The following is a 15,439-nucleotide window of genomic DNA, read 5'->3' as shown; positions in this document are numbered from 1 at the left end:
TGAACTGAAAGACGAATGTTTGACTAATAAGAGATTATTTTATGTGTGTTTAATATTTATTTTGACAACACTGTTTAGTTATAGCCTACATTGTTCACAGAATCAAATACATTTGATATATAAAGCCTTTAGCTGTATTTGTTTGGGAATGGGCTAATAAATGGGACTAATAAACCTAGCTCAGAGAATAATCTTGCTTTAATTGCTGTCCAAACGTAGAATCTGTATGGGTGTTTGTATAATCATGCATGCTTTCATTAAGCATTTGTGATCAAACACAATGATTATAGAATATGGGGAACAATCAAAGATGCTCAGCTGTGTGGCTAACAGTTATGGTGCTATAGCCAGCTTAGCCAATCACGCTCTCCTATGTAAATGAGGTAGGAGGGCAGATTTGCTGATTGGTCCTCCCCAAACTTTCCATTGTCCTTTTCAACAGGCTCTCCTCCTTGTTTTTGTTGTGATGGGAGGTTAGGGTTCTGAGTGAGGGAGCTCTGCTATCTCTCCATAGGTGGGCTTTATGTGAAGGGAGCCGAGAGGGGGAGTGGCTGAGAGGAAGAGAGTAGAGAGTGGGCGGGATCTAGACACAGGCTCGCTGGAGTAGAGCATGCCTGACAGGCTCGGCTAACGGCTACGGAAAAGCGGTTCCAGACCGATGCTGAGTCAGGTAGAGGTGGGGTCGCATCCTGTTCGGCTGCTGGGACCCTCCAGAAATTATGGAGGAGCTAGAACATACCTGTCCACTGCCACGAACGGTGAGATTTCTAGGCTTTTGTTATCATAAATAGAGAGGGAGGGATAAAGAGAGGCTGGGTCACCTTTTTTTCTTCTTCAATCTATCCTCTCTTTTTGTGGTGCTGTCAATGTGAGGTTAGGCTCAGATCTTACACAACTGCAGTTATACGAAGATGTGTGTTGTACAGAGTATCAGAGTGTATGCTCCTGTGTGTGCTTGTGCTGATGCTCTTGTAGGTCATGATGCTGCTATCAGCTCTTTTTATCATCAGCGTCTAGCAGATGTTGTTTTTAAAGGGATATGAGAGCAAAAGTATGTGTTAGGCAGAATGACAGCCTCAGTAACCTTTCACTTTCTTTGTATGGAGAGAAAAAATGATGCAATGAAAGTGAAAGGTAACGAAGAATGTCATTCTGCCTAACATCACCTTTTGTGTTTCACAGAAGAAAGAAAGAAAGAAAGTCACATGGGTTTCAAACAACAAGGTGAGTGAGTGATGACAGAATTTCAATTTTGGGTGAGCTATCCCTTTAAGAGTGAGCAATTGCCAAAGCCATTGTTAGGAAGGCTTCCCTTTCTGTTATGATGCTCCTCCTCCTCACCTTGTCCAGACTCTTGGAAAAGGTCCTCTGCATCCTTTGAGCTTTCGGTGTTGCTATGGGAATGAATCATGCATTGCTCCCTTTTGAAGATCCATAGTGATTTTTCTCCAATGAGTAATCAGACCTTACTCCTACATAACACTGCAACACTAAATCCATGACGTTAAGTGGGTTTCATTAGAAATGCATGTGCACCAGCTGGGTATGTTTCCCTTTGACAAGCAGGGAGAAGCTCTTACTTGGCATTTCCTGCATTGACAGATGGTCAGCATTGTCTGGATTCCCAAAGATCATTTGCTAGGTTAATATGGACAATAATTTTAGCACTTATGTATATTCCTAGTATGCCTTTAAACAGCACTAAGGACATCATTTCTCAGTGTACTCCTCTTGTAAATTCTCTTGTCACATGTTTACAAAAAATGAAAAAAAAAAAACACACTTGGGCCAGTTGTGACACCGGGAAGTAGTTCAAAGGTGATATCTCAGTAATTATAAGGTTTTGATTCAAAACGTCCAGTTTCATAAATGCTCGTTTTCCCTAGCAGTGTTTGGGCATGTTGGTTTCAATCTTCTAGTACAAAAATGTTGTAATTAAAAAATGTTTTTCACAATAAAACCACATTGGCAATGGTCAATATTATGAAGGCAAAAAAAGGTTGAACTGTGTTCTTAGGACTAAGGTATATTTCATAATGTTGGGTTGGAGCAAGTCACAATGATATTGGAGCAAGTTGTCACATGTGATTTATATGATGTAATTTTATAAATTTGTTTCAATTTCTGTTAGTCAAAAGAATGGTTTTATATTTAGTATGTTACCTTTTAAATTTTTTGTTAAACAAATTGATTGTTTTTTTTTATATATTTTTATTGTTCTATAGATTTGGCTGAAAATCCATCAAATAGCTTATAATACATTTTAAATACAGATATAATGTGGAAGTTTTTTTTTAGTTTTTTTTTCTTTAAATATGATTTCATATTTCAGAATTTATTTTTCTTAAATCAGTGTTATAAATAAAAAGCAAGTTGCCATTATAATGTGATTACCCCTTAAAAATGAAAATTCTTCCATCATTTGCTCACTCTCATGCCATCCCAGATGTGTATGACTTTCTTTCTTCTGCTGAACACAAACAAAGATTTTTAGAAGAATATCTCAGCTTTGTAGTTCCTTTCAATGCAAGTGAAAGGTGGCCAGAAATTTGAAGCTCGAAAAATCACATAACGGCAGCATAAAAGTAATCCATTTGATTCCAGGTGTTTAATATATGTCTTCTGAAGTGATGCGATCACTTTGGCTGAGAAACTGATCAATATTTCAATCCTTTTTTATTATAAATCACCATTTTGTACTTTCACTTTCAGAATGTGAAAGTGATAGTGGAGATTTATAGTAAGAAAGGACTTAAATATTGATCTGTTTTTCACCCACACCTATCATATTGCTTCTGAAAATATAGATTTAACCAAAGTCATATGGATTACTTTTATTCTGCCTTTATGTGATTTTTGGAGCTTGAAAGATCTGGTCATCATTCACATGCATAGTAAGGAGGATTGTAAGGAGATATTCTTCTAAAAATCTTTGTTTGTGTTCTGCAGAAGATAGAAAGTCATACACATCTGGAATGGCATGAGGGTGAGTAAATGATGAGAGAATTTTCATTTTTAGGTGAACTATCCCTTTAATTGTGACAACACACCCCACTATACAAAAGGTCAATGTGTGTTAAATTAACTTTCAATAGCTTTTTTGGTAACCCTGCAAATAAACATTTTGAACCACATGGGAAACTGTCTACAAATATTTTATTTTTTCTTTTGTGTATATGTGGCAGTGGGAGGTGAACAGGGTAAAATAGCTGTGTTATATATGTCTTTTTCCACTACGTTGTACTGCTGTGGATCCATGGGCTATAGAAAGTGACACCAGAGCTTTCTACTAGGCAAATCAATATCCAGTGTATAAAGGCCTGTTACACAGATTGCCTTGGAATCAATAAGTCAGAAAAAACTCTATTAGCTACAAAGAGGGAAACATTTTTGAGAAGGGTAAATAGGAACATCATATCAGCAGGGTGTAGGCCTGTTTAACTTTATTACAGTTAGGGAAGCTGCAATGTTTTTAATTGTATTTTTTTTATTTGTTTGATTTCATACAAATCAATCTATTTTTCATCCTCTCTCCAGACTCTAACAGAACCTGCCATATTTACAACAGAGACAAGTTGTGAATGCCAGGCACCACATGAGAAGCTATCTGTAGAGCAAGCTCGACTCGGAACACCTGGTTAGTATGTCCTTTCTCCTTTATTTCCTATGCATCATGTCTTAATTATCCAAATGTCATCTAATGTTGAGGGAGTTAAAGGGATAGTTCAGAGGGGCCTGGGTAGCTCAGCAAGTAAAGACGCTGACTACCACACCTGGAGTAGCAAGTTCGAATCCAGGGCGTGCTGAGTGACTCCAGTCAGGCTTCCTAAGCAACCAATTGGCCCGGTTGCTAGGGTGGGTAGAGTCACGTTGGGTTAACCTCTTCGTGGTTGTGATAAGATGTGCGGATTGACTGTCTCAGACGCAACTGAGATTCGTCCTCCACTACCTGGATTGAGGTGAGTAACTACGCCAATAAAGGATTTAAAGCGCATTGAGAATTGGGCAAATTGGGGAGAAAAGGGGAGAAATTTTTATAAAATAAAATAAAAAAAAGGGACAGTTCACCCAAAAAATTACAATTCTCTCATCATTTACTCACCCTCATGCCATTCATGGTATGTATGTCTTTCTTTCTTCTGCTGAACACAAATTAAGATTTTTAGAAGAATATTTCAGCTCTGTAGGTCCGTCTAATACAATTTTTTGTTTTTGGTTATTCGCATTCTTTGTGCATATCGCCACCTACTGGGCTGGGAGGAGAATTTATAGTAAAAAATTACTTAAAGGGGTCATGCTATCATAGTGCTATTTTTTATAATTGTATTATCTTCCCTGAGGTCCAATGACAATGTTATAAATGTTTTTTTTTTTTACCAAAACCGTCACAATTTCGCAATATATGATTTCCATAATTTTCCACCCTGTTTTTGTCCCTTTGCCTGAAATGGTCGGTTTTGGTCTAAGAGTAAACGCCCACCATTATGATTGCTAACATCATGCAGCTCCTCAAATTCAGCAGACACAGTCAGAATAGAATGAACATCAACATTATAAAACAAAATTGCTGGGTATACACATAACGCACATCCAACACATTGCATCTGAAAACATTAAACTGTTCATCTCAAGTACAGCTGTTAACACTCAGCATCATAAACTATCAGACAGTCATGACATTTGAAATATTCATGAATGAAACAATTAAATTATGTTTTTGATAGGATCCAAGTGTTTCATCATTCAATAACAGTTCCTTTTCAAAGCTTGAATCATATTTTGACTGGTTCACAAACAATCCACGCTGACAATAAAAAAAAACACACACATATTCTAGAGCAATGAAACTAGACGCACACACATACAGTATCATCCAGGAAACACACGAAATGGTCAAAGACGTCCATCTTAATACATGTTTACACACATCGACAATTTAAAATAGAGCAGATGTGCGAAGGAATGCGTTTATGACGCATTTGTGCTCAAAACAACAAGAGGCAAATTGCTTCTCCCTTTCAGAGTTACATGACATCACGTCTTTTAAAAGCGGTGAGATACATGGCAGCGGTCAAAGAGTCTTTGTAGTTCATGTTTATATACAAAATAATTCAAAATAGTCCAGATGAGTCCACTTTTGGAGTAGATAGCCACGCAAGATCTCCTCTCTTGACATTAACTGCGCGCCGGTGGGCGGGGCCAAGGGTGCGATGACGCATGTTGTGTGATGTGTAAATACAAATGAGCAATGTTTCGTGACATCACGAATAGACAGATTTCAATACGAGACGTTTCAGCAAGGTGGCAAATATAAATTATCCTTTTAGACTGAGGAGAATGTTTTGAGTTCTGAAATGTACAGTTTGTTTTTAAATTACAGTTACCTTTTATATGAAGGAAAATTTGATTCTCCCATTTCATGACCTCTTTAAATAGTCATACTTCTTCTGAAGATAAATACACTGGAGTCAAATAGATTACTTTAATGCTGCCTTTTTGTGCTTTTTGGACATTCAAATTTGACCAAAATGGCCACCATTCACTTGCATTGAATGGACCAACAGAGCTGACATATTCTTCTAAAAATCATTGTTTGTGTTCAGCAGAAGAAAGTCATAGACATCTGGCATGGCATGAGGGTGAGTAAATGATGAGAGAAATTTAATTTTTGGGTGAACTATCTCTTTAATATCCTTAAATTGATCCCAGATCAGTGGAAGCTTGCAGGAAAGCCCACCTCTGGGACTGGGTCCAGTGCGACTACATTCAGGGATTCTCCATTTATCCAGTGACCCAGATTCTCACATCCACTCCTCACAAAGCTTCCACATACCAGAGTTGAAGTGGGCAATAATTACTAAGAAATGAACCCAGATGAAAATCAAATTCTTCAGAGGTTTCTTTCAACAATTTTCTCTTTTTTTCCCATAATCGGTATTTTGTGTGGTTTTACTGTAAAAATATCTGAACAAGATAAATTTACTTGATAATCAAAATGGCATTTTTATTGACATATAGCATAAATATAACTGAATATAGTGAGGTTTGTGCTTATTGGACATTTATTTATATTGTATCAACCTTTCTCAGATGTTTCTCCTAAAATTCCTTTGGAGAAATAAAAGATACACAGATCATTGTTGACATACAATAAGAGTGTAAAACTATTAAATGAATGTAGATAGCATAGTCCAAATAATTTGGTCTTTGAAGCATTAGATGAGAAATGTTTGAGTTCATAATGAAATCTCTGACTTTTGATTAGACCTTGGTATCTTGGCAAATCTGAGCACAATTTATGATGTTGATATCTCTTCTGAAACTTTGGGGTCTTTTTTCTCAGGAATAAATATGAGAAGCAGGAGACTTGTACATAAATCTCCATTTAATCTCATTGCTCTATGAGTGACAAATGAGATATTAAAGATATCTCATTTGATATTTTTCTTTCCTATGTGAAGGGATGAAAAGGAGAAGAGGTGAATGTTTTTTTATGTCAATAGTTTCTGTAGATAAAAGTAAACATTTTGAGAAACAGAGAAGTAAAAAAAACAATCCATGTATTATAATGACTATAATGATTCTCTATGCTGATCTTGACACCATTAATTACATTAGTTCTGTCAACATTTTCTAAATATGTGTGATTTTTCCATTGTCAGTGGACAGACCGGTGCGAATCTATGCAGATGGCATCTTCGATCTTTTCCATTCTGGTCATGCTCGCGCCCTGATGCAAGCAAAGAATCTGTTCCCTAATGCCTACCTTATAGTTGGAGGTATAGACATACAATTTACCTATCCATATGCAAAAACTTCTTAATAATTATATTTAAGATTTGAATTGTGAGGTCATAACCTGCTGAAATATGTATGTGTGTGAAGTATGCAGTGATGACCTCACTCACAAGTTCAAGGGCTTCACCGTAATGACAGAAGACGAGCGGTACGAAGCTTTGAGACACTGTCGCTACGTTGATGAAGTTTTGCGTGATGCACCCTGGACTCTGACTCAAGAATTTTTAGAAAAACACAAGGTCAGTTATTTAGTCACTGTGCTAATGTCCCAGCAGAGTACATTACCAGTTATTCCATGTGGTTAACCCTCTGTATTATGTTCTCTAGATTGATTTTGTGGCACATGACGATATCCCATACTCATCTGCTGGATCTGAGGATGTATACAAGCATATCAAGGAGGCAGGTAAAGAAAAGTGGTCTTCGCTCAAGAGCATGCATATGTTTTTGTTTAGACCCGGTCTAACATATGTGAGTGTCTCAGGTATGTTTGTGCCCACTAAAAGGACAGAAGGGATCTCAACGTCTGACCTGATTACCCGGATAGTGAGAGATTATGACGTGTATGCCAGACGCAACTTGCAGAGGGGCTACACCGCTAAAGAACTGAATGTCAGTTATATCAATGTAAGTGAACTATTTCTAATGGATAAAATGTAGTCCCGCCAATTTTATTTCAGCCTTCATTATCTTACAGAAGGGAAAAAGGTTGCAAATGGTGACTTTAAAGCAATGCTTCCTGAACTGACTCTGAACTCTTTCTGGAAAGGAAAAGAAGTACCGGCTGCAGAATCAGGTGGACAGGATGAAAGAGAAAGTGCGGACGGTAGAGGAAAAGTCCAAGCACTTTGTGTACAAAGTGGAGGAGAAGAGCCACGACCTTATCCAGAAGTGGGAGGAGAAATCTCGAGAGTTCATTGGGAATTTTCTGGAGCTCTTTGGCCCAGATGGGACATGGGTAAGCCTTTGGCTACAACAACCAATTGTATATTTGGTAAAAAAAGAGAAGCATTGGAAGATGACAACTTTTTGCTAATGTCTGTGAAAGGCTTCATTTGTTCAGATTTTTGTAGAATACCAGGGAGGTCGACCTTTTTGTTTAAAGACATTTAGTTGCATATTCATTGGCTTCATCAGTTGTGTGATGATGGGAATGTAGAGGTAAAATGCTTTGGGGTTTTATGGCACTGTTTTAGGGGTAGATGGATTCTACAATAATCCTGGCAGCTAATGTAGTCAATGAAGAAACTATATGAAAAGAGGTTATCTATCCTATACATACCTCAGAACTGACAACAAACCTCTTCAAAAAATGCAAATGATATTATTGAAAATCTGTAGGAATATCTCAAACATGCATTCCATGCAGAGCATGTGTGAAAAGCTTCTAAAGCAGGAATAGAAGGTTGTGATTCCTGCCAAAAGAATGTCTAAATGCAGACGTAAATGCTGGCCAGATTTGGCGCATGGCACATTTACTGTTTTTTGCCAATCTATTAAATTCTGCATATAAAATGTGAGTTCAAATTCACAGAAATATATTAAGTTGACTGCAGAAACTTCTTTATCCTTGAAAAACTTGGCCAAGGGTACAAAAACCCTTAGGATTTAATTGGTTTTCTGAATAAATTGGTCCTCAAATTTGAGGCAATCTAAACTAAAGAACTTAATAACAAAAATAGACAAACACAGTATGCTTAAAGCGATAGTTCACCCAAAAATGAAAATTCTCTCATCATTTACTCACCCTCATGCCGTCCCAGATGTGTTTGACTTGCTTTCTTCTGCTGAACACAAACGTGGATTTTTAAAAGAATATATCAGCTCTGCTGGTCCTTTCAATGCAAGTGAATGGTGGCCAGAAATCTAAAAGTCCAAAAAGCAGTCCTTATGAGGAACCAAAAAGTAATCCATATGACTCCAGTGGTTAAATCCATATCTTCAAGAGCGATATGATCGGTGTGGGTAAGAAACAGATCAATATTTATGTCCTTTTTTACTCTAAATCTCCACTTTCACATCAGAAAGTCACATGTGGCACCTGTTTAGTTTCACTTTCATATCTGAAAGTGAAAGTGGAGATTTATACTAATCTTACTTACCCACACCTATCATATCGCTCTTGAAGATATGGATTTAACCACTGGAGTCATATGGATTAATTTAATGCTGCTTTTATCTGCTTTTTGGACCTTCAAAGTTTTGGTCACCATTCACTTGAATTGAAAGAACCAACAGAGCTTATATGTTCTTTTAAAAATCCACATTTGTGTTCTGCAGAAGAAAGTCAAACATATCTGGAATAGTATGAGGGTGAGTAAATGATGAGAGAATTAAAATTTTTGTGTGAACTATCCCTTTAAATAACACAAGCATTAATACATTTTCAATTAAGTTTTTTCTGAAAATAGCATGTAAACACTCGCATGATGGAGAAAGTATGTAGACTAGAGCCTTAGATTTAATTACATCCACAAATGGCAGCATTAACATTCCTTAAACGTTTCTTGTAATTGCACAATAGTTTGTGCATCTGTACTCAGGTCTATTAATCACATGGCTCTCTGGAATACTCTATTCTGATTGGTCAATCCCACCATCCATTGTCTGACATTTCTGAATAATGACCGCATATCTGGGGCTAAAGTGATATCAGGCCGGTCACCCTGGTATTGCAAGTGATCTTTCCTACTTCTCTTATCACTCTTCATTTGTCAACTCTTTTGATTGCTTACGAGGAATAAAATAAAATAAATTAAAATCAATATTTCATGTCCAATTTATTTATCTGGCAAGTCGTTTTGTAATAAGCGGGATAATGAGCAGTCAGACAGACATTTCTCAATGTAAACACCAACAGAACTGAAAACTGGAGGTGGAATTCAACTGTTTCTGGATACTTTTTCCTCTCACATAATTATGTAATTTCAACTCAAATAATTATTATAGTCCATTTAATTACTTATTAGGTAAATAGGCAGGAAAATCTACATTCATTTGGTCATTATTGAAAAATAAACCCTGATACAAGACCGTGACCACCCTGTAGGAATTTATTTTGTGATAACGACTGGCTGACTAGTTTATCCCTTTAATAATATAGTAACACCCTGATCATACTGCATGTACTACATCCAGACGTTCTTTTCATTTCTCTCCAGAAGCAGATGTTTCAGGAACGAAGTGGTCGAATGATCCAGGCTTTATCTCCGCGCGGCTCACCCAGCAGTAGCCCTCCAAGGGACTTTTCTCCATCCCGTTCCCCATCGCCCCCCTCCCGCTGGGCCATGCCCAGGACCTCTCCACCCTCATCTCCGAAGGGTGCGTCCGCCTCCATCAGCAGCATGAGTGAAGGCGATGAGGACGAAAAGTGAGGAATGGACCATCACATGCTCACTCTCACTCACACATACACACTAACACACACTGGCAACAATTATAGGTGCAAACAACTACCCTAATGGGAAAATGTAATGTACTGTACACAGCACAGGGCTCTTGAAATCCTGTTTAGTAATGCTGGTATTGCAGCAAATACCTGAAAGCCATTGCAGACCCTTTTTATGATGAGAACAGATTTGACAGACATAGTTTTAATGGAGCTTTTCAGTCAGTGTGTAGGACAACCTGGAAGACTATATCTACATGTGTTCCCTCTGGACTTTCAAATGGATTTAAAATTTTAGACTATGTGGCAGACAAGCCTCTTGTTCATCGGAAAGGAGGAAGTGGGAACTGGGTTATCAACCAAAAAGACTTTAATAAACAAAACGCAACATAAAACTGCTTTTCAGCATAACCAAAAACACACATCGATTGACACACGCAGTTCCATGTGTCTCTCTCTTTCTCTCTCTCTCTCTCTGGCATCTCCAGCGCCTCCTTAACACTTTCTCTCCCACTGATTGGGGCAACTCAGCGCTAGATGTGCATCCTCATGGCCCGGCCACGCCCTGCTCCTCGTCACATACCCCAATGCCCGATTTAGGCCGGGGAACCAACCGGCCTGACCTACTCCCTCCCCCCTTCCTTGAGGGGAGGAGTTGCCCCTTTGGCTGTTCCACTGCTGGCTGGTCTTTCCCACCTCCTGGAGAGGAAGAGGGGAGAGATAAAGAGCGAGGGAGAGCCTGAGAAAGAGAAAAGGAGAGGGAAAACCACACCGGCATTTGATCCTCAGCCAGCTGTACTGCGGTCCTCTGTGATGCCGGGCGATGGCACTGGACTTCTCCTCCTGGCGGATGGCAGCAGGCTCCTCCGCCTCTTGCCAGATGGCAGAGGGCTCCTCCGTCAGTGGCGAGGACTCTCTGACGGTGCGTCTTCCTCCAATTTCCGGGTTTCGGCACCCCTGTGGCTGTCAAGTCTCTTGTTCATTTTAAAGGAGGAAGCGGGAACCGGCATCAACCAAAAATACTTTTAAGAAACAAAACACATCATAAAACTGCTTTTCAGCATAACCAAAACACACATCGATTGACACACACAGCTCTGTGTGTGTGTGTGTGTGTGTGTGTGTGTGTGTCTCTCTCTCTCTCTGGCATCTCCAGTTCTTCCTTACCTCTCTCTCTACTGCCTACTCGGCACCAGGCGTACATGCTCACGGCCCGGCCACGCCCTCCTCGTCACAAACTAAAATAGTAAAATAAGATCTGTGGTTAAAAAAACTTAAAGAGACTTAGAGGTCAGCGGTATGAGCTCAAGGTGTGAAAAAGTATCTTTAAGCAATCATTATTTTACTCCTAAATTGAAACCCGCTATTATAAAAACCCATTCGAAATTCCAGAGGAAACATAAATGCTAATCCTCTTCTTGGTTTTAGGACTACAAACTGAACAGCTCTATAGAGGATGAGGACTGCACGAATGATTTTGTCCTCTATTGCTCAGGTCTGACTGGAATATAGGGACTGCCCTACTGTAACATACATTATATCGCTGTCCATTGTTTTCACATTGTAATGTCTGATCCACCTCATGAATATGTATTAATGCAAATAGCGCACATAGGGAGACTGCTAGCATTCGCTGAGCTGTTTGTGCATGAATGTGTTTAGTTCTCATTAATAATCATTAACCTGTTTCAGTGTCTTGTATGTTATTGCAGCCTTAAAGGAACAGTTTGCCCCAAAATGAACATGTTCGTGTCTTTCGAAACCTGTATGGCTTTATTTCTTTCATGGAACACAGAGAGGGTTATTTATAAGTTATTTATATAAACAAACTATCAAATAAAAAAAAAAAGTGCTCTACGGCTAGATTTTCAGTGTATTACAACTTAAATTTTAGTCTGTTTCTCATACAAAGCTATATGGCTTCAGAAGACTTTGAAAGCAGCATATAAGTCATAAGGACTACTTTTATGATATTTTTAATGTGTTTTTGTCCTTTTTGGAGCTTGACAATCCCTGGCCCCATCTATGTTAGGTATGGAAATGAGCAGCTCAGATGCTCATTTGATGTTCAATGGAAGAAACTCATACAAATTTGGAAATATGAGGGTGTGTAAATGATGAAATTATTTTTATTTTTTGGGGTGAACTATTTCTTTAACCTCAAAATAAAGCTCGATCTTTGTAAATTTATGTCACAATCAATAACTTGACCAATATGTTACGTCAAATTGTCTTCAGACAAGCTACACCCTTAACAAATTTCATTAAAGAGATTTAAGTCTGGTTGCTTTTAGATAAAGGTAATAAAATGGACTCAAACTGAGGGAACATTAGGTCTAAGCTGCTCACTCTCCATTACTCCTACATTATGTAATCCAGCCTGTCTTGTCTAGTTATGTCATTATACTGTATGTATGCACATGACAGTCACATAAGTCAATACATGTAATCAGCATGATGTTCCAAACCTGTATTACTTTTTTTTTCTTCTGTGGAACACAAAAGATGTTAGGCAGAATGTTAGCCTCAGTCACCTTTCACTTTTATTCTATGGAAAAAAAGATGCAATGAAAATGAATGGTGATTGAAAATGAAAATAAGCATAGGGGTTTAGAACATCATGAGTGAATGATGACAGAATTTTCCATTTTTGGGTGAACCATCCCTTTAAGTGTTATGACATGAACCTAGGATCGGAAAGTAACTTCAAATAACACAAATGGATGGTAATACTAGAAGATCTCTTTATTGTTCTTTTTTAAATAGGTACTTCTGATGGAATGCCAATAGATCAATATCTTCATTGCAATAAATTATTTATGTGTGTATAGAGTGTCAGGTTCCAAACTATATCAGCATCACACAAAATCATCTAAACACTTGGTTAAAACATTGTTTCAAAATGAAAATCTATCTACAAGCAGTGGTGTTTTGTTCGTCAAGAACAAGAAAAGACAAAAAAAAAAAAAAAAACATGAAAACACTCAAACAATGTCTGTTCCACCTGAAAAGTTTGTTTCTCTTAGATTTTTGCATGAACGACTAAAATACTAGTTCATCTAAAACTGTAAGTAAACAGATTTTCCCAATGTGTTTTTAAATTACCAGACTGCATGCATGCACAAACAAGAGTACACTGGCAAAATCAACTATATTTATGCTTGTGACAAAGACACACATGTCTAAGAATAAGGCTTAGTTTCACAGGAATATATGCTTGCATACTTCAGTCTGCTCATCAGAACACATGAGTTCAAGGCATCAAAGTGCTTTCTTAGTTGACAATTAAGCAAAACCAATACCATTCTACAAATCTTTTAAAATAAATACTAAAGCCTATACAGTACTTCAATAAAGTATGACAAAAAGTAAGGTACTATACTCTGATCATCACAAAAAATGTTCCCTTGAAGTCTCAGAAAGTCCCCCAAACAGCACAAACCAGCATTAAGACAAACATAAATTTATGGGAACACCTTGAAATATGGAAAACTCTATAAGAAACCATAAGTTATACAATTTATCTATATAAAACAACAGCATGCCCGCAATTTTTGAGGGGGAATCTTACGAAGAAATGTCCAGGTCATATTTCACCCAAAAATCTACAGACAAAATCAAATTTTTCTTCAAGCCTCATTACATTAGGATTTTTTTGCATAACATTATATTTTTGCATTGTACTAATAAAAAATGAGGACGCTTAATCGTCATGAGGGATGTTGCGATTTTGCAGTTTTAACCAGGATTAAATATGGCATGGTTATTTAACCGTATGAATTTAGAGTCTACGATTAAAAAACTTCAAATATTTTATTTACACATGGCAAAAATATGATATATAATATACAGTATATAAATTAGGGCCGTCAACCGATTAAAAGTTTTAATTCAATTAATCACATGGTGTGCCCATTAATTAATCAAATTGCCTAAACTGCTGAAGTTTCGCTTACTGCCCCCTGAAGAAAAAAGGTGGTACTTCAAGCTTGAATTGCTCAAAAATCTTCCTCATTACGGTCCGGTGACATGAATAATTACTTACATTTTTTAGCACGTTATTGTTTATATAATTATTTGCACTGAATTACTGTGTTAAATCAACAGCCCTAATATATATATATATATATATATATATATATATATATATATATATATATATATAGTACTGTCCAAAAGTTTAGGCATTTGTTAAACATGTTGCATAGTGAGGCTGTTTTCAAAAATAATGCCATAAATAGTTTTCATTTATCAATTAACGTCATACAAAGTCCAGTAAACATAAAAAAAAAAAAGGTACATCTGGACACACTTTGTTTTGGTTGTTGCAGATAGGATGTTCCAAGCTTCTTGGAGAATTTGCCACAGTTCTTCTATCATAGTTCTTCTGCCTCAAGTGCTTTTGTCTCCTCATGTAATCCCAGACTGACTCGATGTTCAGCGGGGGACTCTGTGGGGGCCATGCCATCTTTTCTATTCTATTTGCAGAAGGACTGTTTGGGAGTCTAAAATGTATATTATATCTTAAGACAAATGTTTTTTTTAAACATCCTATGACTTTTTCACATTGCTCTGTGTGTATGTATATATATATATATATATATATATATATATATATATATATATATATATATATATATATATATATATATATATATACTGGCTGCCGAATGTTTGGAATACTATACAGATTTTGCTCTTATGAAAAGAAATTGGTACTTTTATTCACCAAAGTGGCATTCAACTGGGGTTTCTACATGAAACTGGCATTGAGCAGGTAGAATTCAATGAAGCTGTCAGCTGAGGACATGTGAGGCATCTATTCCTCAAACTAGAGACTCTGATGTACTTATCCTCTTGTTTAGTTGTACATCTGGTCTTCCACATCTCTTTCTGTCCTTGTTAGAGCCAGTTGTCTTTTGTCTGTGAAGACTGTAGTGTAGACCTTTGAGTGAAATCTTAAATTTTTTGGCAGTTTCAAGCATTGTATAGCTTTCATTCCTCAAAACAATGATTGACTGATGAGTTTCTAGAGAAAGCAGTTTCTTTTTTGTCATTTTTGACCTAATATTGACCTCAAGACATGCCAGTCTATTGCATACTGTGGCAACTCAAAAACAAACACAAAGACAACATTAAGCTTCATTTAACGAATCAAATAGCTTAAACTGTGTTTGATATAATGGCAAGTGATTTTCTAGTACCACATTAGCAATTTAGCATGATTACTCAAGGATAAGGTGTTGGAGTGAT

General features: G+C 37.2%; 1 protein-coding gene across 3 annotated transcripts; it reads left to right on the top strand.

The window, feature by feature from the left end:
* Positions 1–582: 582 nt before the first annotated feature.
* pcyt1ba (phosphate cytidylyltransferase 1B, choline a) lies at positions 583–14,800 on the top strand. Of its 3 annotated transcripts, none has more exons than XM_052114198.1 (9): positions 583–758; positions 3,538–3,637; positions 6,663–6,779; positions 6,886–7,037; positions 7,126–7,204; positions 7,310–7,425; positions 7,568–7,756; positions 9,960–10,168; positions 10,675–14,800. In XM_052114198.1, the coding sequence occupies exons 1-9, from the start codon at positions 720–722 to the stop codon at positions 10,721–10,723; spliced, it is 1,050 nt and encodes a 349-aa protein (XP_051970158.1). In that variant the 5' UTR covers positions 583–719; the 3' UTR covers positions 10,724–14,800. The 3 variants fall into 3 exon arrangements, with proteins under 3 accessions (XP_051970158.1, XP_051970157.1, XP_051970156.1); XM_052114197.1 differs by having other exon boundaries at positions 7,283–7,425; positions 7,574–7,756; XM_052114196.1 differs by having other exon boundaries at positions 7,283–7,425.
* The last annotated feature ends 639 nt before the right edge of the window (positions 14,801–15,439 follow it).

The sequence above is a fragment of the Xyrauchen texanus genome, chromosome 41, assembly GCF_025860055.1.
Source record: "Xyrauchen texanus isolate HMW12.3.18 chromosome 41, RBS_HiC_50CHRs, whole genome shotgun sequence".
NCBI lineage: Eukaryota > Metazoa > Chordata > Actinopteri > Cypriniformes > Catostomidae > Xyrauchen > Xyrauchen texanus.
This window is presented reverse-complemented; position numbering and strand designations above follow the sequence as displayed.